General features: G+C 48.2%; 1 protein-coding gene across 1 annotated transcript in view; it reads right to left on the bottom strand.

Annotated features, from left to right (window-relative positions):
* Positions 1-2,064: 2,064 nt before the first annotated feature.
* CDT1 (chromatin licensing and DNA replication factor 1) overlaps positions 2,065-24,392 on the bottom strand; it is a 31,605-nt gene continuing 9,277 nt past the window's right edge. The window contains exons 5-10 of the mRNA XM_063945528.1: positions 5,534-5,679; positions 5,335-5,435; positions 4,578-4,766; positions 4,098-4,238; positions 3,698-3,899; positions 2,065-2,545 (exon numbers count right to left, since the gene is read on the bottom strand). Coding sequence (XP_063801598.1) covers positions 2,382-2,545; positions 3,698-3,899; positions 4,098-4,238; positions 4,578-4,766; positions 5,335-5,435; positions 5,534-5,679 — 943 coding nt within the window. The 3' untranslated portion in view covers positions 2,065-2,381. The remainder of the gene's footprint in view (positions 2,546-3,697; positions 3,900-4,097; positions 4,239-4,577; positions 4,767-5,334; positions 5,436-5,533; positions 5,680-24,392) is intronic.

The raw sequence follows: 24,392 nt of genomic DNA, 5'->3' as shown, positions 1-24,392 counted from the left end.
TTGTCCCCTCTCGTGCCGCTGCTTGCAGCCTGTAATGCCCCCCCCCCCTGTATGCTCTGTTGCGGAGGCAGTATGCGGAGCGGGCAGTGTTAGTGTGAGGCGGCCAGCGGGAGCAGGGTAGCGGGACGCGCTGCAAACAGACAGCAGGAGGCGGGGCCCTTTGAAGCGGCTCTGATCAGCGGCGGCAGGTGGTATAGGGATCCAAGCGGCCTGTAGTATGGTGCGGTAGCTGTTAAAGAAAACAGTGTCCCCACACAGTGGGGCGGTAGCGCGAGCTGACCGCCCTGACCAACATACCTGGACTCCTGTGTTGAGGCTCCGACGGGGCTTCTCTGAAAGCACCGGCCAGCCTTTCTGCAGGATGTCTGTCTGGCTGTGAGGATGCTCTTTTAGTGAGGACAGACACGCCACAGCTGCATGTAGCAGCTTCCACTATCCCTGACCCTGGCCTTTTGGAAGGGGGAAAGGGATGTGGTATGAAGAAAAAAAAATATTAACTAAAAAATAAAAATATTCAAAATAATTGTGGACTAAGCCACACAAGCCTGTTGCTATTTGAGCACAGAAAAAACACTGAGGTACTCTGGGATATGGAGGGGTGGAGTGTTCTAAATTTAAATATTCAGTGCCCTGTTCCTATGGAGACCGTCCATATCCCAAGAGTACTCCAGTGACCCCTAGTGGATGAAAAAGAAATATATGCAGTGACCTTTCAGAACATCAGTAGTCATTCATTTTTCAAATACTGTACACTGACCCAGTTTTAGCCATGCTTTATACTGTACTCACCCCCTTCTGGTTTCCATACAGCCAAACATCACATCCTGGATTCAAGTATATGGTCACATCCAATATCCCATTAGTGTCTTACACTAGGGAAAGCAGTATTCACCAAATACAGCAGGTAAACCTACCCTCTTTAATCAGGCTTCTTAAACTCAGTCAGTACTGGACACCAAGACTCCATGAACTGACCTGGAATGGGCAGATATGTACAGTAGTTGATGTTTGTTTTTCGGCTCAAACACCTTCAATGTTTTTTTCATGACAGAAATAGGATACTGGTCACCTTAAGGAGTCATATGGATATCTGCTACTTATTTTATTTTTTTATGTGCATTCTAGCCATGAGTATATAATGGAGATTAAACCCAATACAATATACATGTATGTGTAGGGAATGTGCTATGCATCACATACACCTGTATCCATGGTTGAAGGTATGCGACAAGAACTCAGCCAGATCGCTACCACTCACCCCCATAAACCAACATGGAGGTCCTTATTCTGGGGCATCATTAATGTAAGTACTGGGACTTGTCTCAAGCCAGTCAGGATCACCCCACACTCATAACATGCAAGGAGTGTGGGTGGTGATCAGGAAGCCATTAAAAACCATGTGATGCTACATTTTACAAGTCTACATTAAGACCGACTCTTCCATTTTCCAACTGTAAACAAGGCAAAGTAGGAGTGGTATAGACCAAGACATGCAATGGCCATATGTAGGCACCTCTGCAGCATATTCAGTTACTCCTTGTGATGGAAAAAGGTTGCAGGTGTGAAGTCAGTCACCCATCTGCATTCCCACAAGGGGATACGGTCATTAGGCTGACAAGACAGGTCGAAAGTCATTAGGTCGACCAATAGTTGTCAATATGCAAAAGCGCAGCGGCGTGAGGCACCTTGCCCGAAGCATGGCGAGCGAAGTGAGGGGACACTGCACTAACTGGGGTTCCCAGTCACTTTACTAATAAAACCACACCATAAAAAGTAAACTCATGTCGACCAATTACGGTCAACCTAAGTCTTGTCGACCTAATGACCCATATCCCCAAATAAATTCTAAGGTTATAGTATTACATTTCTGAAGGAACAATACTTAGCATACCACCACCCCACCAAGCTTCCCAGCATGCGCACTCAACTATAAATCACCCCCTTAACAGCCTATTAAATCCTGTCGCTGTTCAAGAATTACTACAGTATATAAACATCTCACTTATGAAAGGATGATTAACGCTGCTAAAAATTAAACATCTAGTGGAAAGAACCAGATGGAAGTTAAACAATGCAGATTAGTTTATTCCAGAGGAAACCATGAAAAAAAAACTTGATCTTTATCAATATAAAAATGAACTTGATATAGGACTCTGCTCAAAATAAAAAACTAGGTTTATCCAATTGAGATCTCCACAAGGTGCCACTTGCCCTCTACAAGTTGAAGATTAGTTCCTAGATTGTTTAGTATAGGAGGAAAATAAATCTGTAACAGTAGAACGGATCATTTCCATAAACGTCCATTAAAAAATTGCACACCTATAAAATACAGGTCCCGAAAACCATGATAAAACAGCCGAAGAGTTCCAAGAAAGCTAAAGTCACTGGGACTCTTCCTCCTTTATCTTCTTATTCACCCTTTCTAAAATTACATTCAGGTCCATAGTCTTGTTTAGCTTGTAGTAAGTTTCCTGTCTGACGGAATGAATGGCAAGCCAGCCAGGAATCAGCTCCACCAATAGCAGGAGGTGCTTCTCCATGTCACCTGCATAAAGAGGATAATATATATATAGATATTACTTAAAATATAATTATGAGCGTAACACTATTAAAAATGCAACTAAAAATAGAATTTTTTCTCAAAGTATTGGGGAGCATATGGGGATTGGGCTGGTGGAGTAAAGATATAAAAACAAAACAAAAACAAGCCTTTCGCAATAGAGAGCTGGTTATTCTTTGGTGTGGTCTTCAGTTTGCCGGCTGTCGGAATCCCGGCGCACAGTATACTGGCGCCGGAATCCTGTCAGCCACCATACCAACACCTTTTCTCCCTCTTCGGGGTCCACGACCTCCCCCTGGAGGGAGAATAGATAGCGGGGCGTTTTTAACGCACCACCGGCGCAGCATGGCGATCGCAGCAAGCCTACAAAGGGCTCATTTGCGCTCGGAATTCCAGTGCCGGTATGCTGGCCGCAGAGAGCCCGGCTGCCGGCATACTATACTACACCCATTCTTTGCATATCATGGTCTCAGCAGCAACTTATTTACAATAAACATTCAATTAGGCAGAAGACAGCAGTATGCCTTTACTTTACGATAGCCTTGGGTGCCCAGTCTATATGCACTACTAAAAGCTCTTTGGCCACATCCACAAGCAAAAACATGACTGCAGAAGGGACGCAGTTAAAATGCCCAGGAGCCAAAATCCCAACGTCAGAATGCCAACTTGCGGCCGGAACACCAGCATCAAAATGTATTCCTGCCGCAAATTGGCAGACGCCTATAATTTAGGTTCCCTACAGAATTCACACTCTACGGTTAATTTTGTCAGGAGCCAATTAACCTACCAGTATAATTTTGGGCTATGGGAGGAAATCCATGCAAGCACAGGCAGAACATACAAACTCCAGTTAGGGCCATGGCGGATTCAAACCCAAGACATCGTTGCTCTAAGGCAATGCTTATCATTACATCAACTGTGCTGTCCAGCTTAGACCACAGATCCTACCAGCTGCAGACAAGCCTTTTAACTGCTAAAGCTCAGCAGTAGGACAATCGCACACTGCAGCGCCTCTCCTTCAGTCCGTAGCTAGGATTTGAGAGCATGTCCCTCAAGCACCTTTACAAGATGTTCTCATAGGTGGTAGCGCAGCTGTAAGGTAAGCATGGTTGATGACAGAAGGGGGCTGTGTCTCACCTGAAGACATGGATGAGCGGTAACTGGAATTTATCTTGTTGCACACTATCTCTACAGTCAGGGCTGGCTTCTTCTCTGCCACAAAGACATTGCGAAGAATACGGGCCAACTCTGGCAGCCTGGACATCATGAGGAGACGTTCCTCCTGCTGGGGTTTACGCATCATCACAGCTTGAAGTTTCTGCACCTCTTTAGCCCGAATCTGAGGGAAACATTAAAGCAATCTGTTGTTCATACATAGCAATATTTTAGTTTGTGCCTAGAATTTGGTACCTCAAGACTACAATGACCCAAGATTTGGCCAAGAATGCACTTAGAATATACTGTCACCCATTCTGAATTTTTCAGAAATCCCCATCACAAAAGACGTGTTCCCCAGGTGTGAATCAACATAACCTACCCTCTCCAGCAGGGACTGAGACACTCCTTTCAGGGCACTTGGTGCGGAAAGAACAGGTTTAGACTCCTCTTGTGCAGGTTTCTGTTCTACAATACTGCTCTCTGCAGTCCTCAAAGCTAGATTTGCCAGAGCTTTTTCCATCTTTATGGAGAAAAAAAGTCCATGTACAACCAATTAATTTCCAATGTACAAGTCTATGCATGCAGTATAAAGATCACCTTCATGAGGGCCAGCTAAGCTGAAGAAACCTGAATCTAGCTTCACAAGACTGAATTGGTTGCTTTAAGTACTGCACAAGTGGCCAACAAGTATTTTGGGACAATGAAAACATTAGGTAAAACCTTAGAAATGAACACATTGAAGACAGACCATACAGAGTGCTGGAGGGAAGCAAATGTTATTTTGCAAGTCTTTCCAAGCAGTTTAGCGTAATTTGTGAGAACCGATGTATTTTAGTTCACTCAGAACACACCCACTCACCTTGGGAGTCATCATACCACGGGCTTTGGTCAGCACCTCCTGTGCCGTGGTCATCTTGTCTACCTGTGGGGGCTGTGGGAGCTCAGCTGCCAATATATCCGGTATCTCATCAACATTGAATCGTGGGTGCCAGCGGGTCAGCTTGTCATCAGGCACCACCATTGGAGGATTCAAGGTTGCCAAGAAGGACTAGAGAAAGATAGGTTGATTATTGAAAGCGGACACTGACTGTTTTTACAGACTTAACTGGAATTATTTTTTTTTTCTTTTAATACAAAGTTTAGAAAAAGTGGAGGTTTTTTCTAGTGTATCAGGTGAAGAACATTTATCCAGAATGTTTTGTAAAAACACTTTTCCCCCCCAAACAGATAGTCACCATCAGAGCATTGCGGCTGCTCAACCGAGCAGCCACCAGGTCTACACTGGATTTGCATTTCTTCAGCCACTGGATGTGTATATGGGGGCGGGGGGGGGGGGGGGCGGGTGTCCTGCTGTACTGACCGATGAGCAGTGACTGGCAGGCATTGGGGAAGGGTGTAGGGAAGCAGAGGGGTGTCCCTCTGAGCAGCAGCTGTGGGAAGATTATCTTCATGCAGTGACCCATACTGTATCTGACTGGTCGCAAGTTTCCAACCTGATCAAATAACGCACTGCCTGGCGTGGTTGCAAACGACATGACCATGCTAGGCAAGTGGTTAAAGCAAAGCAGATGAGGGGGCAGGCGCACACTAAACGTTTACTCCACACCAACACTTACTCTGTGGTGCAGCTTTACTATGTTGGTCAGGTTTCTATGGAACCTCCGCCTGCGGTCCAAGAGGCAGCTTACTGAGAGCTGAGGGCACCCATCCAGTTTATCTGCAATGTTGAGGACACTTGTATTAAACAGTTTCACATTAACAGGGTTACCCATTCTATTAAAAAAAATGAAAAATAAAAAAGGACAGCCTACTCACCTTCTGGAACTATTGGCTCCACGGTAAGCTGGTAGTCTGACTTCTTCATTCCATCCTTGTAGGTTGGGATATTCTTCTCCTGTCTGAACTTGTAGGCAGTGGGATACACAGTTTTGATCTGTCCCACATTGCGCTCCTCAAACTGCCTGCAGGAGAACAAGTTAGACTACACAGGACAATGGCACAGAACTATTATACAAGTAATACCAGTAAAGACATTTTCTTACGATTAACTATATAGTCAAAATCGTAAGTAAAGTTAGTGCAGATCGCAAGGTGAAAGTCACCTTGCAATCCCGATGCGCAGTCGGCATTGCAAGCAAGTAGAAACGATAGTCAAAATTGACACTAAGCCAAAAAGGAGATTTATGGTAGACTTACCATGGTTAAATCTTTCTACGAGGTACACTAGATTCCACAGGGAATACATTGAGGGGTGTGTAGAGTTGGATCTTGATCTGAGACACCAACATGCTAAAGCTTTGACTGCTCCCAGGATGCATTGCACCGCCTCCTCTATTACCCCCACCTCCATGCACTGGAGCTCAGTTTCGTTAACCAGTCCAATGAAGTATCAGGTAACAGACGGTAGATGTTAGTCACATAGAACCACATTCTCACAACAGGAGGAGAGACCAGTGGCTAATGCCATACAAACCAAAAGAAGCCAAGTGCGTCAGGGTGGGCACCCTGTGAATCCACTGTACCTCGCAGAAAGACTTAACTATGGTAAGTCTACCATTAATCTCCTTTTATGCAGCGGGGTACACTATGATTCCACAGGGAATAGATCAGGGGTATCTGACCTGAGGGAGGCAGTCCTCTACATAAATACGGAGATCCCGTACCACCTCCAAAGACCGCTCTCTGAAGGACAAACCAGAAGAGATAAGAGGAGGGAACCACACTCTTGGTTAAGATGAAAAGATACCACCTTAGGTAGATAACCAGGGCGAGTTCGAAGAACTGCCCGGTCCTGGTGAAAAATCAGAAAGGGTGGACGACAGGACAAAGCGCCTAAGTCAGACTCCCTCCTAGCAGAGGCAATAGCCAGTAAAAACGTGACCTTAAGCAGAAGATAAGATCCACAGACTCAAGAGGTTCAAATGGAGACTCTTGTAGGGCATTTAAGACAGACAGATCCCATGGAGCCACAGGAGGAACATAGGGAGGCTGAATCTGTGAAACGCCCTGAGTGAAAGTATGAACGTCAGAAATGGATGCAATTTCTCTGAAACCACACTGACAAGGCAGAAATATGAACCTTGAGGGAGTCCAGCTGAAGGCCTAAATCTAGGCCTTGTTGCAGAAAAGCCAAAAGCCTAGAAGTTCTGAACAAATACGCAGAATTCTTAGCAGCACGCCATGTGAAGTAAGCGTTCCAAACCCTGTAATAAAGACGTGCAGAAACCGGTTTGCGGGCCTTCAACATAGTTTGAATAACCAATTCAGAGAATCCCTTTGCCCTCAGGAGTGAAGCTTCAGGAGCCACGCTGTCAAACCCAGTCTGGCCTGGTCCGGATAGAGACAAGGGCCATGAACGAGGAGGTCTGGGCGTTGAAGTAGAAGAGGACGCTCTATCGAGAGAACCTGCAGGTCTGAGAACCAATGCCGTCTGGGCCACGCTGGAGCGAATAGTAGTATTCCTCTTTCTTGCTTGAATTTCCGTAGTAGCCTGGGCAGGAGTGACACTGGAGGGTACACGTATGGCAACCGAAAGTTCCATGGAATTACCAGTGCGTCCACGAACACTGCTTGAGAATACCTTGTCCTTGATCCGAAGACCAGAACCTTATGATTGTGTTGAGACGCCATCAGATCTACATCTGGTAGGCCCAACTTGTCCACTAGTAGTTGAAAGACTTCCGGATGAAGACTCCACTCTCCGGCATGAACGTCTCGACGACTGAGGAAATCCGCTTCCCAGTTATTGCTGGCAGATTGTGTTCTGTCCAACTGAGGATTTTGGATACCCCCAGCTTTGGGATGCAGCTTTGAGTGCCACCTTGATTTATATACACCACTGTGGTGGCGTTGTCTGATTAGTACAGAACAGGCCTGTTCAAGTACAGAGGCAGGGCCAGTGTCAACGCACTGAACACTGTCTGCAATTCCAGAATGTTTATCAGGAGGAGACTCCTGCCTGGTCCACCGACCCTGGAGAGTGTTGCTCCAACCCTGCAGACTAGCATCCGTTGACAGGAGGACCCAGTTGGAGATCCAGAAGAAATGGCCCCTGCTCAACTGTTGGTCCTGTAGCCACAAGCTCAGTGACAGACGAACCTCCGGAGTCAAAGAGATCATTTGAGACCTGATCCGACGAGGCAGGCCGTCCCACTTGGGAAGGATCAAGTTCGGCAGAGGGTGGGAATGAAATTGAGTGTACTCTACCATGTTGAAAGCAGACACCATGAGGCCTAGTACTTGCATCGCCAAGTATCGATACTCTTGGGCGAGATAGGAAATATTTGATCCTGTCCTGAAGTTTCAGGACTTTCTATGGAGACAAAAACAATCGTTGGCTGTGTGTGTCCAATAGTGCCCCCAGGTTCACCATGCTCTGAGCAGGGACCAGCAAGGACTATTTCCAGTTGAGGAGCCACCCGTGGGCTTGTAGGAATTGGACCGTCTGTTCCAGATGACTGAGGAGAACCTCTTGGGAGTTCACCAGGATCAGCAAGTCGTCCAGATATGGCAGGATCCTGATTCCCTGACGGTGGAGAAGAGCGGTCATAACGGCCATGACCTTTGTGAAGATCCAAGGGGTTGTGGCTAATCCAAAAAGGCAGTGCCTGGAACTGATAATGTAGGTTGCCAATAGCAAATTGCTGATGCGACATGGCAATAGGTATGTGCAGGTAAGCATCCTGTATGTCCAGGGATACCATATAGTCTTCGGGTTCCATGCCCAGCACTATAGAGCACAAAGTTTCCATACGGAATTTGGATACCCTCACAAACTTGTTCAATGATTTGAGGTAGAGTATAGGCCAGAAGGACCCATTTGGTTTCGGAACTAGAAACAGTCTTAGAGTATCCTCTGCCTCTCTGGTACCGGCGCTACCACTCCTGTATCCAGGAGGGATTGCGCAACCAAGTGTAGAGCTTGCGCTTTTTACCGATCCGCAGGGATAACAGTTGTGTAAAACTGGCGAGGGGGACATCACTTGAAAGATTGCTTAAAAGGGAGCCCCGCCAAAGTATTTTTGGAGTCCAGGTCCAACTTCCAGGACCACAACCACATAATTCGACGAGCCAGGATAGACATAGTAGATGCCTTGGCCGCCATTACACCTGCATCAGAGGCCTCCTCCTGAATATAGTGGGAGGCTATGGTAAAATAAGACAGATATTGTCTTGCAGCGTAAGAAAAATCCTGAGGAAGCTGATCCTCAATTGCCTGAACCTGTGCTTCAATTCCTTTCGCTGCCCAGGAGGCTGCCATAGTGGGTCTATGTACAGCACAATTGAAGGAGTAAATAGACAAGACATCCCTCCACATGCTTATCAGTTGGTTCAGTCAGTGAGGTGACAGCCATAGTAGATGACACCACAAAACAAGCAACGAGAGTCCACCGGTGGTGGTTTCCCACTTGTTACATAACTCCGCAGGGATAGGATAACAAGCCAGCATCTTTTTAGACAGGGAAAATGTATTTCCTGGCTACGACCAGGATTCCTGACGTATGTCAGTTAAGTGGTCAGAATGTGGTAAGACTACTTTAGCAACTTTGACGTTTTAACTTATCAGGTTTCTTAGACACAGTAGGAGGCTAAATGTCATCATCTAGTTGAAAAATTATCTTAATAGCCTCCAGTAGGTCAGGATCATGAACCTGGGTTGTAGATTCCTCATCAGAAGCGGCTGCATCAGTGTCTGACGAACCAATATATTCCCCATCCTCATCGGAAGAATTATCTGAAATATTAGTGGATTGTGAGGAAAAAATATCCCGTTTAGATGACCCCTTGGTCCCGGAGGGGCGTGGGGTAGACTTTTGTCTAACCAAGGACTGATTTAATTGTTGTAATTGAGTATCCACCCAGGGCAGATTAACTACAGGGACAATATGTGGCTGCCATTGTACAGGAGGTCCCACAGGGAGCGCAAGACGTGTCACAAGTGTACTTCACATACTTGAAAACACTGCCAGGGTGGGTCCTGATTGGCTACAGGTTGACTGGGTGTATGGCACTCAGTGCATGAGCCAGCAGCTAAAACTTCCCCCTCAGGTAAATCCATGGTGCCAGTACTGCAGGATGCAGAAGCGTCCACAGATTTCCTGCCCTGTGTGGCAGACATAAGGAATGTAGCCTTAGGGCGTAACAGTACAATACAGCCAGACAAATACAATACCTGCAAAACCCCTGTGTTATGTGACAGTAAACACAAGATTTAAGCAGTATGAGGCAACAAACAGTAAAAAATAAGAATTTACTCACCGGTAATTCTATTTCTCATAGTCCGTAGTGTATGCTGGGTACTCCGCAAGGACCATGGGGAATAGACTGGCTCTGCAGGAGACTGGGCACTCTTAAAAGATTAGGTACTATATCTGGTGTGCACTGGCTCCTCCCTCTATGCCCCTCCTCCAGACCTCAGTTAGGGAAACTGTGCCCGGAAAAGCTGACATTACTAGGAAAGGATTTGGAATCCAGGGTAAGACTCATACCAGCCACACCGTACAACTTGTGATAACTGGGTATAGTTAACAGTATGAACAACAACTGCGCCTCATTCAACAGATGGCTCAGAACAACAACCCTATAGTTAAGCAATAACTATATACAAGTATTGCAGAAGTCCGCACTTGGGACGGGCTCCCAGCATCCACTACGGACTACGAGAAATAGAATTACCGGTGAGTAAATTGTTATTTTCTCTGTCGTCCTAGTGGATGCTGGGAACTCCGTAAGGACCATGGGGATTATACCAAAGCTCCCAAACGGGCGGGAGAGTGCGGATGACTCTGCAGCACCGAATGAGCAAACTCTAGGTCCTCCTCAGCCAGGGTATCAAACTTGTAGAATTTTGCAAAAGTGTTTAATCCCGACCAAGTAGCAGCTCGGCAAAGTTGTAAAGCCGAGACCCCTCGGGCAGCCGCTCAAGAAGAGCCCACCTTCCTCGTGGAATGGGCTTTTACCGATTTAGGATGCGGTAGTCCAGCCGCAGAATGTGCAAGTTGAATCGTGCTACAGATCCAGCGAGCAATAGTCTGCTTAGAAGCAGGAGCACCCAGCTTGTTGGGTGCATACAGGATAAACAGCGAGTCAGATTTCCTGACTCCAGCCGTCCTGGAAACATATTTTCAGGGCCCTGACTACGTCCAGCAACTTGGAGTCCTCCAAGTCCCTAGTAGCCGCAGGTACCACAATAGGCTGGTTCAAGTGAAATGCTGAAACCACCTTAGGGAGAAATTGAGGACGAGTCCTCAATTCTGCCCTGTCCGTATGAAAAATTAGATAAGGGCTTTTATAGGATAAAGCCGCCAATTCTGAGACACGCCTGGCTGAAGCCAGGGCTAACAGCATTACCACTTTCCAAGTGAGATATTTTAAGTCCACAGTGGAGAGTGGTTCAAACCAATGTGATTTTAGGAACCCCAAAACTACATTGAGATCCCAAGGTGCCACTGGAGGCACAAAAGGAGGCTGTATATGCAGTACCCCCTTGACAAACGTCTGAACTTCAGGAACTGAAGCCAGTTCTTTCTGGAAGAAAATCGACAGGGCCGAAATTTGAACCTTAATGGACCCTAATTTTAGGCCAATAGACAGTCCTGTTTGCAGGAAATGCAGGAAACGACCCAGTTGAAATTCCTCTGTAGGGGCCTTCCTGGCCTCGCACCACACAACATATTTACGCCAAATACGGTGATAATGCTGCACGGTTACATCCTTCCTGGCTTTGATCAGGGTAGGGATGACTTCATCCGGAATGCCTTTTTCCTTCAGGATCCGGCGTTCAACCGCCATGCCGTCAAACGCAGCCGCGGTAAGTCTTGGAACAGACAGGGTCCCTGCTGGAGCAGGTCCTTTCTTAGAGGTAGAGGCCACGGGTCCTCTGTGAGCATCTCTTGAAGTTCCGGGTACCAAGTCCTTCTTGGCCAATCCGGAGCCACGAGTATAGTCCTTACTCCTCTCCTTCTTATGATCCTCAGTACCTTGGGTATGAGAGGCAGAGGAGGGAACACATACACTGACTGGTACACCCACGGTGTTACCAGAGCGTCCACAGCTATTGCCTGAGGGTCTCTTGACCTGGCGCAATACCTGTCCAGTTTTTTGTTGAGGCGGGACGCCATCATGTCCACCTTTGGTTTTTCCCAACGGTTCACAATCATGTGGAAGACTTCTGGGTGAAGTCCCCACTCCCCCGGATGGAGGTCGTGTCTGCTGAGGAAGTCTGCTTCCCAGTTGTCCACTCCCGGAATGAACACTGCTGACAGTGCTATCACATGATTTTCCGCCCAGCGAAGAATCCTTGCAACTTCTGTCATTGCCCTCCTGCTTCTTGTGCCGCCCTGTCTGTTTACGTGGGCAACTGCCGTGATGTTGTCTGACTGATCAGCACCGGCTGACCTTGAAGCAGAGGTCTTGCTAGGCTTAGAGCATTGTAGATGGCCCTTAGCTCCAGGATATTTATGTGAAGTAATGTCTCCAGGCTTGACCACAAGCCCTGGAAATTTCATCCCTGTGTGACTGCTCCCCAGCCTCTCAGGTTGGCATCCGTTGTCACCAGGACCCAGTCCTGAATGCCAAATCTGCGGCCCGCTAGAAGATGAGCACTCTGCAACCACCACAGGAGAGACACCCTTGTCCTTGGTGACAAGATTATCCGCTGATGCATCTGAAGATGCGACCCGGACCATTTGTCTAGCAGATCCCACTGGAAGGTTCTTGCGTGGAATCTGCCGAATGGGATTGCTTCGTAAGAAACCACCATCTTTCCCAGGACCCTTGTGCATTGATGCACTGAGACTTGGCCTGGTTTTAGGAGATTTCTGACTAGTTCGGATAACTCCCTGGCTTTCTCCTCCGGGAGAAAACACCTTTTTCTAGACTGTGTCCAGGATCATCCCTAGGAATAGAAGGCGTGTCGTCGGGATCAGCTGAGATTTTGAAATATTGAGAATCCAACCGTGCTGGCGCAGCACTATCTGAGATAGTGCTACCCCGACTTCCAACTGTTCCCTGGATCTTGCCCTTATCAGGAGATCGTCCAAGTAAGGGATAACAAACTCCCTTCCTTCGAAGGAGTATCATCATTTCGGCCATTACCTTGGTAAAGACCCGGGGTGCCGTGGACAATCCAAACGGCAGCGTCTGAAACTGATAGTGACAGTTCTGTACCACAAACCTGAGGTACCCTTGGTGAGAAGGGTAAATTGGGACATGTAGGTAAGCATCTTTGATGTCCAGAGACACCATATAGTCCCCTTCTTCCAGGTTTGCAATCACTGCTCTGAGTGACTCCATCTTGAATTTGAACCTTTGTATGTAAGTGTTCAAGGATTTTAGGTTTAAAATTGGTCTCACCGAGCCGTCCGGCTTCGGTACCACAAATAGTGTGGAATAGTACCCCTTTCCCTGTTGTAGGAGGGGTACCTTGATTATCACCTGCTGGGAATACAGCTTGTGAATGGCTTCCAATACTGCCTCCCTGTCTGAGGGAGACGTCGGTAAAGCAGAATTTAGAAAACGGCGAGGGGGAGACGTCTCGAATTCCAATTTGTACCCCTGAGATACCACCTGAAGGATCCAGGGGTCCACTTGCGAGTGGGCCCACTGCGCACTGAACTTCTTGAGATGGGCCCCCACAGTGTCTGCTTGTAAAGCCCCAGCGTCATGCTGAGGACTTTGCGGAGGCGGGAGAGGGCTTTTGTTCCTGGGAACTGGCTGTTTGCTGCAGCCTTTTTCCTCTCCCTCTGCCACGGGGCAGAAATGAGGCGCCATTTGCCCGCTTGCCCTTATGGGGCCGACTGCGCCTGATAATACGGCGTCTTCTTAGGTTGAGAAGCTACCTGGGGTAAAAATGTGGATTTTCCAGCAGTTGCCGTGGCTACCAGGTCTGATAGACCTACCCCAAATAACTCCTCCCCCTTATAAGGCAATACTTCCATGTGCCTTTTAGAATCCGCATCACCTGACCACTGCCGCGTCCATAAACCTCTAGCAGAAATGGACAGCGCGCTAACTCTTGATGCCAGTCGGCAAATATCCCTCTGTGCATCACGCATATATAGAAATGCATCCTTCAAATGCTCTATAGTCAGTAATATACTGTCCCTATCTAGGGTATCAATATTTTCAGTCAGGGAATCCGACCACGCCAGGCCCGCACTGCACATCCAGGCTGAGGCGATTGCTGGTCGCAGTATAACACCCGTGTGAGAGTATATACATTTTAGGATATTCTCCAGCTTTCTATCGGCAGGTTCCTTTAGGGTGGCCGTATCAGGAGAGGGTAGTGCTACCTGTTTTGACAAACGTGTGAGCGCTTTATCCACCCTAGGGGGTGTTTCCCAACGTGCCCTATCCTCTGGCGGGAAAGGGTACGATGCCAATAACCTTTTAGGAATTATCAGTTTTTTATCGGGGGAAACCCACGCCTCATCACACACTTCATTTAATTCCTCGGATACAGGAAAAACTACAGGCAGTTTTCTCACCAAACATAATACCCTTTTTAGTGGTACTTGTATTATCAGAGATATGCAATACATTTTTCATTGCTTCAATCATGTAACGTGTGGCCCTAGTGGAAGTCACGTTTGTCTCCTCATCATCGACACTGGAGTCAGTATCCGTGTCTGCCATTTGAGGTAACGGGCGTTTTAAAGCCCCTGATGGCGTTTGAGACCCTTGGACAGGCACAAGCTGAGTAGCCGACTGTCTCATGTCGTCAACTGTCTGTCGTAAAGAACTGACACTGTCACGCAATTCCTTCCATTAGCTCATCCACTCAGGTGTCGACTCCCTAGGGGGTGACAACTGTATAATAGGCAATTGCTCCGCCTCCATCTCATTTTCCTCCTCAAACATGTTGACACAATCGTACCGACACCGCACACACAGGGAATGCTCTGATAGAGGACAGGACCCCACTAGCCCTTTGGGGAGACAGGGAGAGTATGCCAGCACACACCAGAGCGATAGATATATATAGAGATATATATACATACGAGATTATATATATATATATATATATATATATTATATATATATATATATATATATATACATACACACATATATACATACACATACAGGAATACCACTATAAAATGTGCTTTTCCCTTTATAGCTGCTGTTAGTATCAATACTGCGCCAAATTAGTGCCCCCCCCTCTCTTTTTTACCATTTTCTGTAGTGCAGGACTGCAGGGGAGAGTCAGGGAGACGTCCTTCCAGCGGAGCTGTGATGGAAAATGGCGCCTGTGTGCTGAGGAGATAGGCGCCGCCCCCTTCTCGGCGGCCTTTTCTCCCGCTTTTTTGTAAGTTCTGGCAGGGGTTAAAATACATCCATATAGCCCTGGGGGTTATATGTGGTGTATTTATGCCAGCCAAGGTGTTTTACATTGCTGCTCAGGGCGCCCCCCCCTAGCGCCCTGCACCCTCAGTGACCAGAGTGTGAAGTGTGCCTGAGTAACAATGGCGCACAGCTGCAGTGCTGTGCGCTACCTTGTTGAAGACTGAGGTCTTCTGCCGCCGATTTTTCCGGACCTCTTCTTGTTTCTGGCTCTGTAAGGGGGCCGGCGGCGCGGCTCTGGGACCGACCTCCGAGGCTGGGCCTGTGTTCGGTCCCTCTGGAGCTAATGGTGTCCAGTAGCCTAAGAAGCCCAATCCACTCTGCACGCAGGTGAGTTCGCTTCTTCTCCCCTTAGTCCCTCGATGCAGTGAGCCTGTTGCCAGCAGGTCTCACTGAAAATAAAAAACCTAAAACTAAAACTTTCACTAAGAAGCTCAGGAGAGCCCCTAGTGTGCACCCTTCTCGGCCGGGCACAAAAATCTAACTGAGGCTTGGAGGAGGGTCATAGGGGGAGGAGCCAGTGCACACCAGGTAGTCCTAAAGCTTTTACTTTTGTGCCCAGTCTCCTGCGGAGCCGCTATTCCCCATGGTCCTTACGGAGTTCCCAGCATCCACTAGGACGTCAGAAATAGACATTGCATTAATTCTAGATGCCAGCCGGCAAATGTCCCTCTGCATCCCTCATTAAAGACGTCGTCTTATATATGCTCTATGGTTAGCAAAATAGTATCCCTGTCAAGGGAATCAATGTTATCTGACAAGGTATCAGACCAAGCAGCTGCAGCACTACACATCCATGCTGAAGCAATTGCTGGTCTCAGTATAGTACCCGAGTGTGTATACACAGACTTCAGGATAGCCTCCTGCTTTCCATCTGCAGGCTCCTTTAAGGCAGCCGTATCCTGAGATGGCAGTGCCACCTTTTTTGATAAGCGTGCGAGCGCCTTGTCCACCCTAGGGGATGTTTCCCAACGTAACCGGTCCGTTGGCGGGAAAGGGTACGCCATTAGTAACCTCTTAGAAATCACTAATTTCTTATCTGGGGAACACCACGCTTCTTCACACAATTCATTTAACTCATCAGATGGGGGAAAAAAAAAGTCAATGGCTGCTTTTTCTCCCCAAACATAATACCCTTTTTAGTGGTAACCGGGTTAATGTCAGAAATGTGCAACACATTTTTCATTGCCGTAATCATGCATCAGATGGCCCTTGTGGACTGTACATTTGTCTCATCCTCGTCTACACTGGAGTCAGACTCCGTGTCGACATCTGTGTCTGCCATCTGAGGTAGCGGTCGTTTTTGAGCCCCTGATGGCCTCTGAGACGCCTGGGCAGGCGCGGGCTGAGATGCCGGCTGTCCAAAAGCGGTTACGTCATCGAACCTTTTATGCAAGGAGTTGACACTGTCGGTTAATACCTTCCACTCTGGTGTCGGCCACGCAGGGGGCGACATCACACTTATCGGCTCCTGCTCCAGCTCCACGTAAGCGTCCTCAAACATGTCGACACAGCCGCACCGACACACCACACACACAGGGAATGCTCTGACTGAGGACAGGACCCCACAAAGTCCTTTGGGGAGACAGTATGCCAGCACACACGAGAGCGCCATATAACAGAGGGATTTACACTAACACAAAGTGAATTTTCCCCCAATAGCTGCTTATATCACCTTTTGCGCCTAAATTTATGTGCCCCCCCTCTCTTTTTTACCCTTCCTGTAGTGTATACTGCAGGGGAGAGCCTGGGGAGCGTCCTTCCAGCGGAGCTGTGAAAAGAAAATGGCGCCGTGTGCTGAGGGAGATAGCCCCGCCCCCTCCGCGGCGGGCTTCTCCCGCTTTTTTAATAATGTTAATGGCGGGGGATTAGGCGCATATACAGTTTATAACTGTATTATGTGCACATTTGCCAAAAGGTATACTTATTGCAGCCCAGGCCCCCCCCCCCCCCCAGCGCCCTGCACCCACCAGTGACCGGAGCGTGTGGTGTGCTGTGGGAGCAATGGCGCACAGCTGCAGTGCTGTGCGCTACCTTATTGAAGACCGGAGTCTTCAGCCGCCGATTTTCTCCTGGTTCTTCCGTCTTCTGGCTCTGCAAGGGGGACGGCGGCGCGGCTCCGGGAACGGACGATCGAGGTCAGGCCCTGTGTTCGATCCCTCGGGAGCTAATGGTGTCCAGTAGCCTTAGAAGCACAAGCTAGCTGCAAGCAGGTAGGTTTGCTTCTCTCCCCTCAGTCCCTCGTAGCAGTGAGTCTGTTGCCAGCAGATCTCACTGAAAATAAAAAACCTAACAAATACTTTTTCTAGTAAGCTCAGGAGAGCCCACTAGGTGCATCCAGCTCTGGCTGGGCACAGATTCTAACTGAGGTCTGGAGGAGGGGCATAGAGGGAGGAGCCAGTGCACACCAGATATAGTACCTAATCTTTCTTTTAAGAGTGCCCAGTCTCCTGCAAAGCCAGTCTATTCCCCATGGTCCTTACGGAGCACCCAGCTTGTTGAATTGAAAAATAAGAATTTACTTACCGATAATTCTATTTCTCGGAGTCCGTAGTGGATGCTGGGGTTCCTGAAAGGACCATGGGGAATAGCGGCTCCGCAGGAGACAGGGCACAAAAAGTAAAGCTTTATGATCAGGTGGTGTGTACTGGCTCCTCCCCCTATGACCCTCCTCCAAGCCTCAGTTAGGATACTGTGCCCGGACGAGCGTACACAATAAGGAAGGATTTATGAATCCCGGGTAAGACTCATACCAGCCACACCAATCACCGTACAACCTGTGATCTAAACCCAGTTAACAGTATGATAACAGAGGAGCCTCTGAAAGATGGCTCCCTACAACAATAACCCGATTTAGGTAACAATAACTATGTACAATTATTGCAGATAATCCGCACTTGGGATGGGCGCCCAGCATCCACTACGGACTCCGAGAAATAGAATTATCGGTAAGTAAATTCTTATTTTCTCTATCGTCCTAGTGGATGCTGGGGTTCCTGAAAGGACCATGGGGATTATACCAAAGCTCCCAAACGGGCGGGAGAGTGCGGATGACTCTGCAGCACCGAATGAGAGAACTCCAGGTCCTCCTTAGCCAGGGTATCAAATTTGTAGAATTTTACAAACGTGTTCTCCCCCGACCACGTAGCCGCTCGGCAGAGTTGTAATGCCGAGACCCCTCGGGCAGCCGCCCAAGAAGAACCCACCTTCCTTGTGGAGTGGGCATTTACCGATTTTGGCTGTGGCAGGCCTGCCACAGAATGTGCAAGCTGAATCGTACTACAAATCCAGCGCGCAATAGTCTGCTTAGACGCAGGAGCGCCCAACTTGTTGGGAGCATATAGTATAAACAGTGAGTCAGATTTCCTGACTCCAGCTGTCCTTGAAATGTATATTTTTAAAGCTCTGACAACGTCCAACAACTTGGAGTCCTCCAAGTCGCTTGTAGCCGCAGGCACTACAATAGGCTGGTTCAGATGAAATGCCGACACCACCTTAGGGAGAAAATGCGGACGAGTCCGCAGTTCTGCCCTGTCCGAATGGAAAATCAGATATGGGCTTTTGTAAGATAAAGCTGCCAGTTCTGACACTCTCCTGGCCGAAGCCAGGGCTAGTAGCATGGTCACTTTCCATGTGAGATATTTCTTCTGGAAGAAAATCGACAGGGCCGAAATTTGAACCTTAATAGATCCCAATTTGAGACCCATAGACAATCCTGATTGCAGGAAATGTAGGAATCGACCCAGTTGAAATTCCTCCGTCGGAGCACTCCGATCCTCGCACCACGCAACATATTTTCGCCAAATGCGGTGATAATGTTGCGCGGTTACTTCCTTCCTTTAATCAAGGTAGGAATGACTTCTTCCGGAATGCCTTTTCCCTTTAGGATCCGGCGTTCAACCGCCATGCCGTCAAACGCAGCCGCGGTAAGTCTTGAAACAGACAGGGACCCTGCTGAAGCAGGTCCCTTCTCAGAGGTAGAGGCCACGGATCCTCCGTGATCATCTCTTGAAGTTCCGGGTACCAAGTCCTTCTTGGCCAATCCGGAGCCACTAGTATCGTTCTTACGCCTCTTTGCCGTATAATTCTCAATACTTTTGGTATGAGAGGCAGAGGAGGAAACACATACACCGACTGGTACACCCAAGGCGTTACCAGCGCGTCCACAGCTATTGCCTGCGGATCTCTTGACCTGGCGCAATACCTGTCCAGTTTTTTGTTGAGGCGAGACGCCATCATGTCCACCATTGGTCTTTCCCAACGGGTTACAAGCATGTGGAAAACTTCTGGATGAAGTCCCCACTCTCCCGGGTGAAGGTCGTGTCTGCTGAGGAAGTCTGCTTCCCAGTTGTCCACTCCCGGGATGAACACTGCGGACAGTGCTATCACATGATTCTCCGCCCAGCAAAGAATCCTTGCAGCTTCTGCCATTGCACTCCTGCTTCTTGTGCCGCCCTGTCTGTTTACATGGGCGACTGCCGTGATGTTGTCCGACTGGATCAACACCGGTTTTCCTTGAAGCAGAGGTTCTGCCTGGCTTAGAGCATTGTAGATTGCTCTTAGTTCCAGAATGTTTATGTGAAGAGACGTTTCCAGGCTCGACCACACGCCCTGGAAGTTTCTTCCTTGTGTGACTGCTCCCCAGCCTCTCAGGCTGGCGTCCGTGGTCACCAGGATCCAATCCTGTATGCCGAATCTGCGGCCCTCCAATAGATGAGCACTCTGCAACCACCACAGAAGAGATACCCTTGTCCTTGGAGACAGGGTTATCCGCTGGTGCATCTGAAGATGCGACCCTGACCATTTGTCCAGCAGATCCCTCTGGAAAACTCTTGCGTGGAATCTGCCGAATGGAATTGCTTCGTAAGAAGCCACCATTTTTCCCAGGACTCTTGTGCATTTATGTACAGACACCTTTCCTGGTTTTAGGAGGTTCCTGACAAGTTCGGATAACTCCTTGGCTTTTTCCTCCGGGAGAAAAACCTTTTTCTGAACCGTGTCCAGAATCATCCCTAAGAACAGCAGACGTGTTGTCGGAATTAACTGGGATTTTGGAATATTCAGAATCCACCCGTGCTGCTTTAGCACTTCTTGAGACAGTGCTAGTCCCATCTCTAGCTGTTCTCTGGACCTTGCCCTTATTAGGAGATCGTCCAAGTATGGGATAATTAATATGCCTTTTCTTCGAAGAAGAATCATCATCTCGGCCATTACCTTGGTAAAGACCCGAGGTGCCGTGGACAATCCAAACGGCAGCGTCTGAAACTGATAGTGACAGTTCTGTACGACGAACCTGAGGTACCCCTGGTGTGAGGGGTAAATTGGAACGTGGAGATACGCATCCTTGATGTCCAAGGATACCATAAAGTCCCCTTCTTCCAGGTTCGCCATCACCGCTCTGAGTGACTCCATCTTGAACTTGAACTTTTTTATGTACAGGTTCAAGGATTTCAGATTTAGAATAGGTCTTACCGAGCCATCCGGCTTCGGTACCACAAATAGAGTGGAATAATACCCCTTTCCTTGTTGTAAAAGGGGTACCTTGACTATCACCTGCTGAGAGTACAGCTTGTGAATGGCTTCCAAGACCGTCACCCTGTCGGAGGGGGACGTTGGTAAAGCAGACTTCAGGAAACGGCGAGGTGGAGACGTCTCTAGTTCCAACCTGTAACCCTGAGATATTATCTGCAGGATCCAGGGATCCACCTGCGAGTGAGCCCACTGCGCGCTGAAATTCTTGAGACGACCCCCCACCGCCCCCGAGTCCGCTTGAGAAGCCCCAGCGTCATGCTGAGGCTTTTGTAGAAGCGGGGGAGGGCTTCTGTTCCTGGGAAGGAGCTGCCTGTTGCAGTCTCTTCCCCTTTCCTCTGCCTCGTGGCAGATATGAATATCCCTTTGCTCTCTTGTTTTTAAAGGAACGAAAGGGCTGCGGCTGAAAAGTCGGTGTCTTTTTCTGTTGGGGAGTGACTAGAGGTAAAAATAGGATTTTGGTACTTACCAGGTAAATCCTTTTCTTTGAATCCATAGGGGGCACTGGAGTACTCTTGGGATATGGACGGGCTTCCGCAGGAAACAGCACTGAATATTTAAATTAGTAACACTCCACCCCTCCATATCCCTGAGCACTTACTCAGTGTTTTTTACTGAGCCGAACAGGAATTGAGAGGTTAATAATGGAGTATTACATATAACATAACTGACAATAACGAAGTTAACACATAACGTTACTGACAACTAACAGTTGACACCCTAACCAGCACTTGTAACTTGAACCAGCCGGTGAAAGTGTGTTACCATAAGATCCTCAGAACTAACCACAAGTAGGTAAAACTGCTCTGGGTGGGCGTCCAGTGCCCCCTATGGATTCAAAGAAAAGGATTTACCTGGTAAGTACCAAAATCCTATTTTCTTTATCATCCACTAGGGGTCACTGGAGTACTCTTGGGACGTACCAAAGCTTCCCCCGTGGGCGGGAGAGCTGTTTGGCACTTGTAAAACTAGGCGGCCAAAGCTAGATGCTGATGCCGCAAAAGTATCAAACTTGTAAAAGCGCACAAACGTGTGCACGGAAGACCATGTAGCCGCCCGGCAAAGCTGCGTCGCAGAAGCCCCACGACCAGCTGCCCATGAAGTTCCCACAGAACGTGTGGAATGAGCGGTTACTGACGTAGGCGGTTGTAACCTAGCATGAAGGTAAGCCTGGCGTATGGTCAGTTTTATCCATCTGGATAAAGTTTGTTTAGATGCTGGCCAACCCATCTTGGCAGCATCATAGAGAACAAATAACGTATCCGTCTTACGAACTGAAGACGTTCGGGATACATAAACGCGTAATGCGCGAACCACATCCAGAGTTCCAGAATGTGCTGTCAACACAGGAACTACTATTGGTTGATTGATGTGAAAAGATGACACTACCTTTGGTAAGAAGGCGGGATTCGTCCGAAGTTCCGCTCTGTCATCATGAAACACCAAATACGGTGGCTTGCATGACAAGGCACCCAAATCCGAAACACGCCTTGCGGAAGCTAAGGCTAAGAGAAAAATTGTTTTCCAAGTGAGAAACTTTATATCCACTTGCTGTAAGGGTTCAAAATATGAAGACTGTAAGAACTCCAAAACCAGATTCAAGTCCCATGGCGCTGTAGGTGGTATGAATGGAGGCTGTACCCTGAGTACACCTTGGAGAAAAGTGCGTATAGACGGCAATAGAGCCAATCGCCTTTGAAAGTAAATTGACAAAGCAGATACCTGCACCTTTAGTGTAGATAAACGCAATCCTCCATCTAAGCCTGTTTGTAGAAACAACAAAAGGCGGCATAACTTGAAAGCTGATGTCGGAAATTTCCGAGCTTCACACCAACCTATATAGGCACGCCATATTCTGTAATAATGAGCTGCCGTAACCGGCTTTCTAGCTCGTAACATGGTTGGTATAACTGAATCTGGAATGCCCTCTCTTCTTAAGAGGGCGGTCTCAACAGCCACCCCGTCAAACGCAGCCGCGCTAAATCGGGGTAAAGAAACGGACCCTGTTGTAACAGGTCTGGACGTATCGGGAGCGGCCACGGATCGTCTGCGAGTAATCCTCGAAGATCCGAGAACCAAGCTCTCCGAGGCCAATGAGGCGCCACTAGTATGACTGTGAGCGACTCTCTTTTGATCCGTTTTAGCACCAGAGGGAGCAGCGGAAACAGATACACAAGACTGTACGGCCACGCGACAGTGAGAGCATCCACCGCGACTGCCTTTGGATCTCTTGTTCTGGACACATACTGGGGCGTTTGATGATTGTGTCGAGATGCCATCAGGTCCACCTGAGGATAACCCCATCGCTGAACCAACATGTGAAACACTTCTGGATTTAATGCCCATTCGCCTGGGTGAAAATCCCGACGACTGAGATAATCCGCTTCCCAGTTGTCCACTCCCGGAATGAACACGGCCGACAATATCACCTGGTGGCATTCCGCCCAATTGAGGATTCGAGCTACTTCCCGCATTGCCATGCGGCTTCTCGTTCCTCCTTGTTTGTTGATGTATGCGACCGCCGTCGCATTGTCTGACTGCACTTGGACAGGCTGAGAGCGAATCATGTGCACTGCTTGTCGTAGCGCATTGTAAATTGCGCGGAGTTCTAGAACATTTATAGACAGCAATTTCTCGTGATCCGCCCAGAGACCCTGGAGCTGACAATTTTGAATTACCGCTCCCCAACCTCTGAGACTGGCGTCCGTAGTTAGAATTATCCAATTGCAAACTCCGAACCGTCTTCCTGCGGTTAAATTGTGTTCCTTGAGCCACCATAGCAGAGAAACTCTTGCTATTGGTGACAACCTCACTCTGTGGTGAATCTGCAGATGCGAGCCCGACCACTGGGCAAGCACGTTCAGCTGAAATGGACGAGTGAAATCTTCCGAACTGAAGCGCCTCGAAAGCTGCCACCATTGTGCCTAACAGGCGAATGCACAAGTGTACCGACACTGTGCGTGGTTTGAGTACTAATTGTACTAGATGGCGTAGCATTTGTACTTTGTTGTGGTAGGTAAATCCTTTGATTGACCGTATCGAGAATCATACCTAGGAACTGAAGGCGTTGAGACGGAATCAGATGTGATTTCTTGAAATTTACAATCCAACCGTGGTGAACCAGTACATTGTAAGTTAGCAGCGCATGTTGGGTAAGTATCTGTGGAGACGGAGCTTTGATGAGCAGATCGTCTAAATACGGAACTATTGTCACTCCCAGGGATCTGAGGTGAGCTATCATCACAGACATTACTTTGGTGAATACCCGAGGCGCTGATGACAGGCCAAACGGCAGAGCCTGAAACTGGTAATGGTTCTGGCGTATTGCAAATCGTAAGAATTTCTGATGAGGCTGCCAAATTGGAATGTGTAAGTACGCATCCTTGAGGTCTAGCGCAATCATAAATTCCTTGGTCTCTAACCCCGCAATCACCGACCGTAGAGACTCCATTTTGAATCTGTAGTAAGTTACGTACTGATTGAGGCCCTTTAAGTTCAATATTGGTCTGACAGCCATCCGGCTTCGGGACCACAAATAGACTTGAATAATAACCCTGACCCTGTTGGTGTACAGGGACCGGAATCAACACTGCCGAATCCAGTAAGGACTGAATGGCAATTTGCAAAACTGTCCTCTTGTCGTCCGACAGAGGCAAGCCTGTCTTGAAAAACCGCAGAGGCGGCAGACAGTCGAACTCTATTTTGTAACCTTTTAACACTAAATTGCGAATCCAGCCCTCCGCGGATGTGTGGAACCACGCCCCATGGAACGTCTGAAGGCGTGCTCCCACAGTTGGAG

The sequence above is a fragment of the Pseudophryne corroboree genome, chromosome 11, assembly GCF_028390025.1.
Source record: "Pseudophryne corroboree isolate aPseCor3 chromosome 11, aPseCor3.hap2, whole genome shotgun sequence".
Lineage (NCBI taxonomy): Eukaryota > Metazoa > Chordata > Amphibia > Anura > Myobatrachidae > Pseudophryne > Pseudophryne corroboree.
This window is presented reverse-complemented; position numbering and strand designations above follow the sequence as displayed.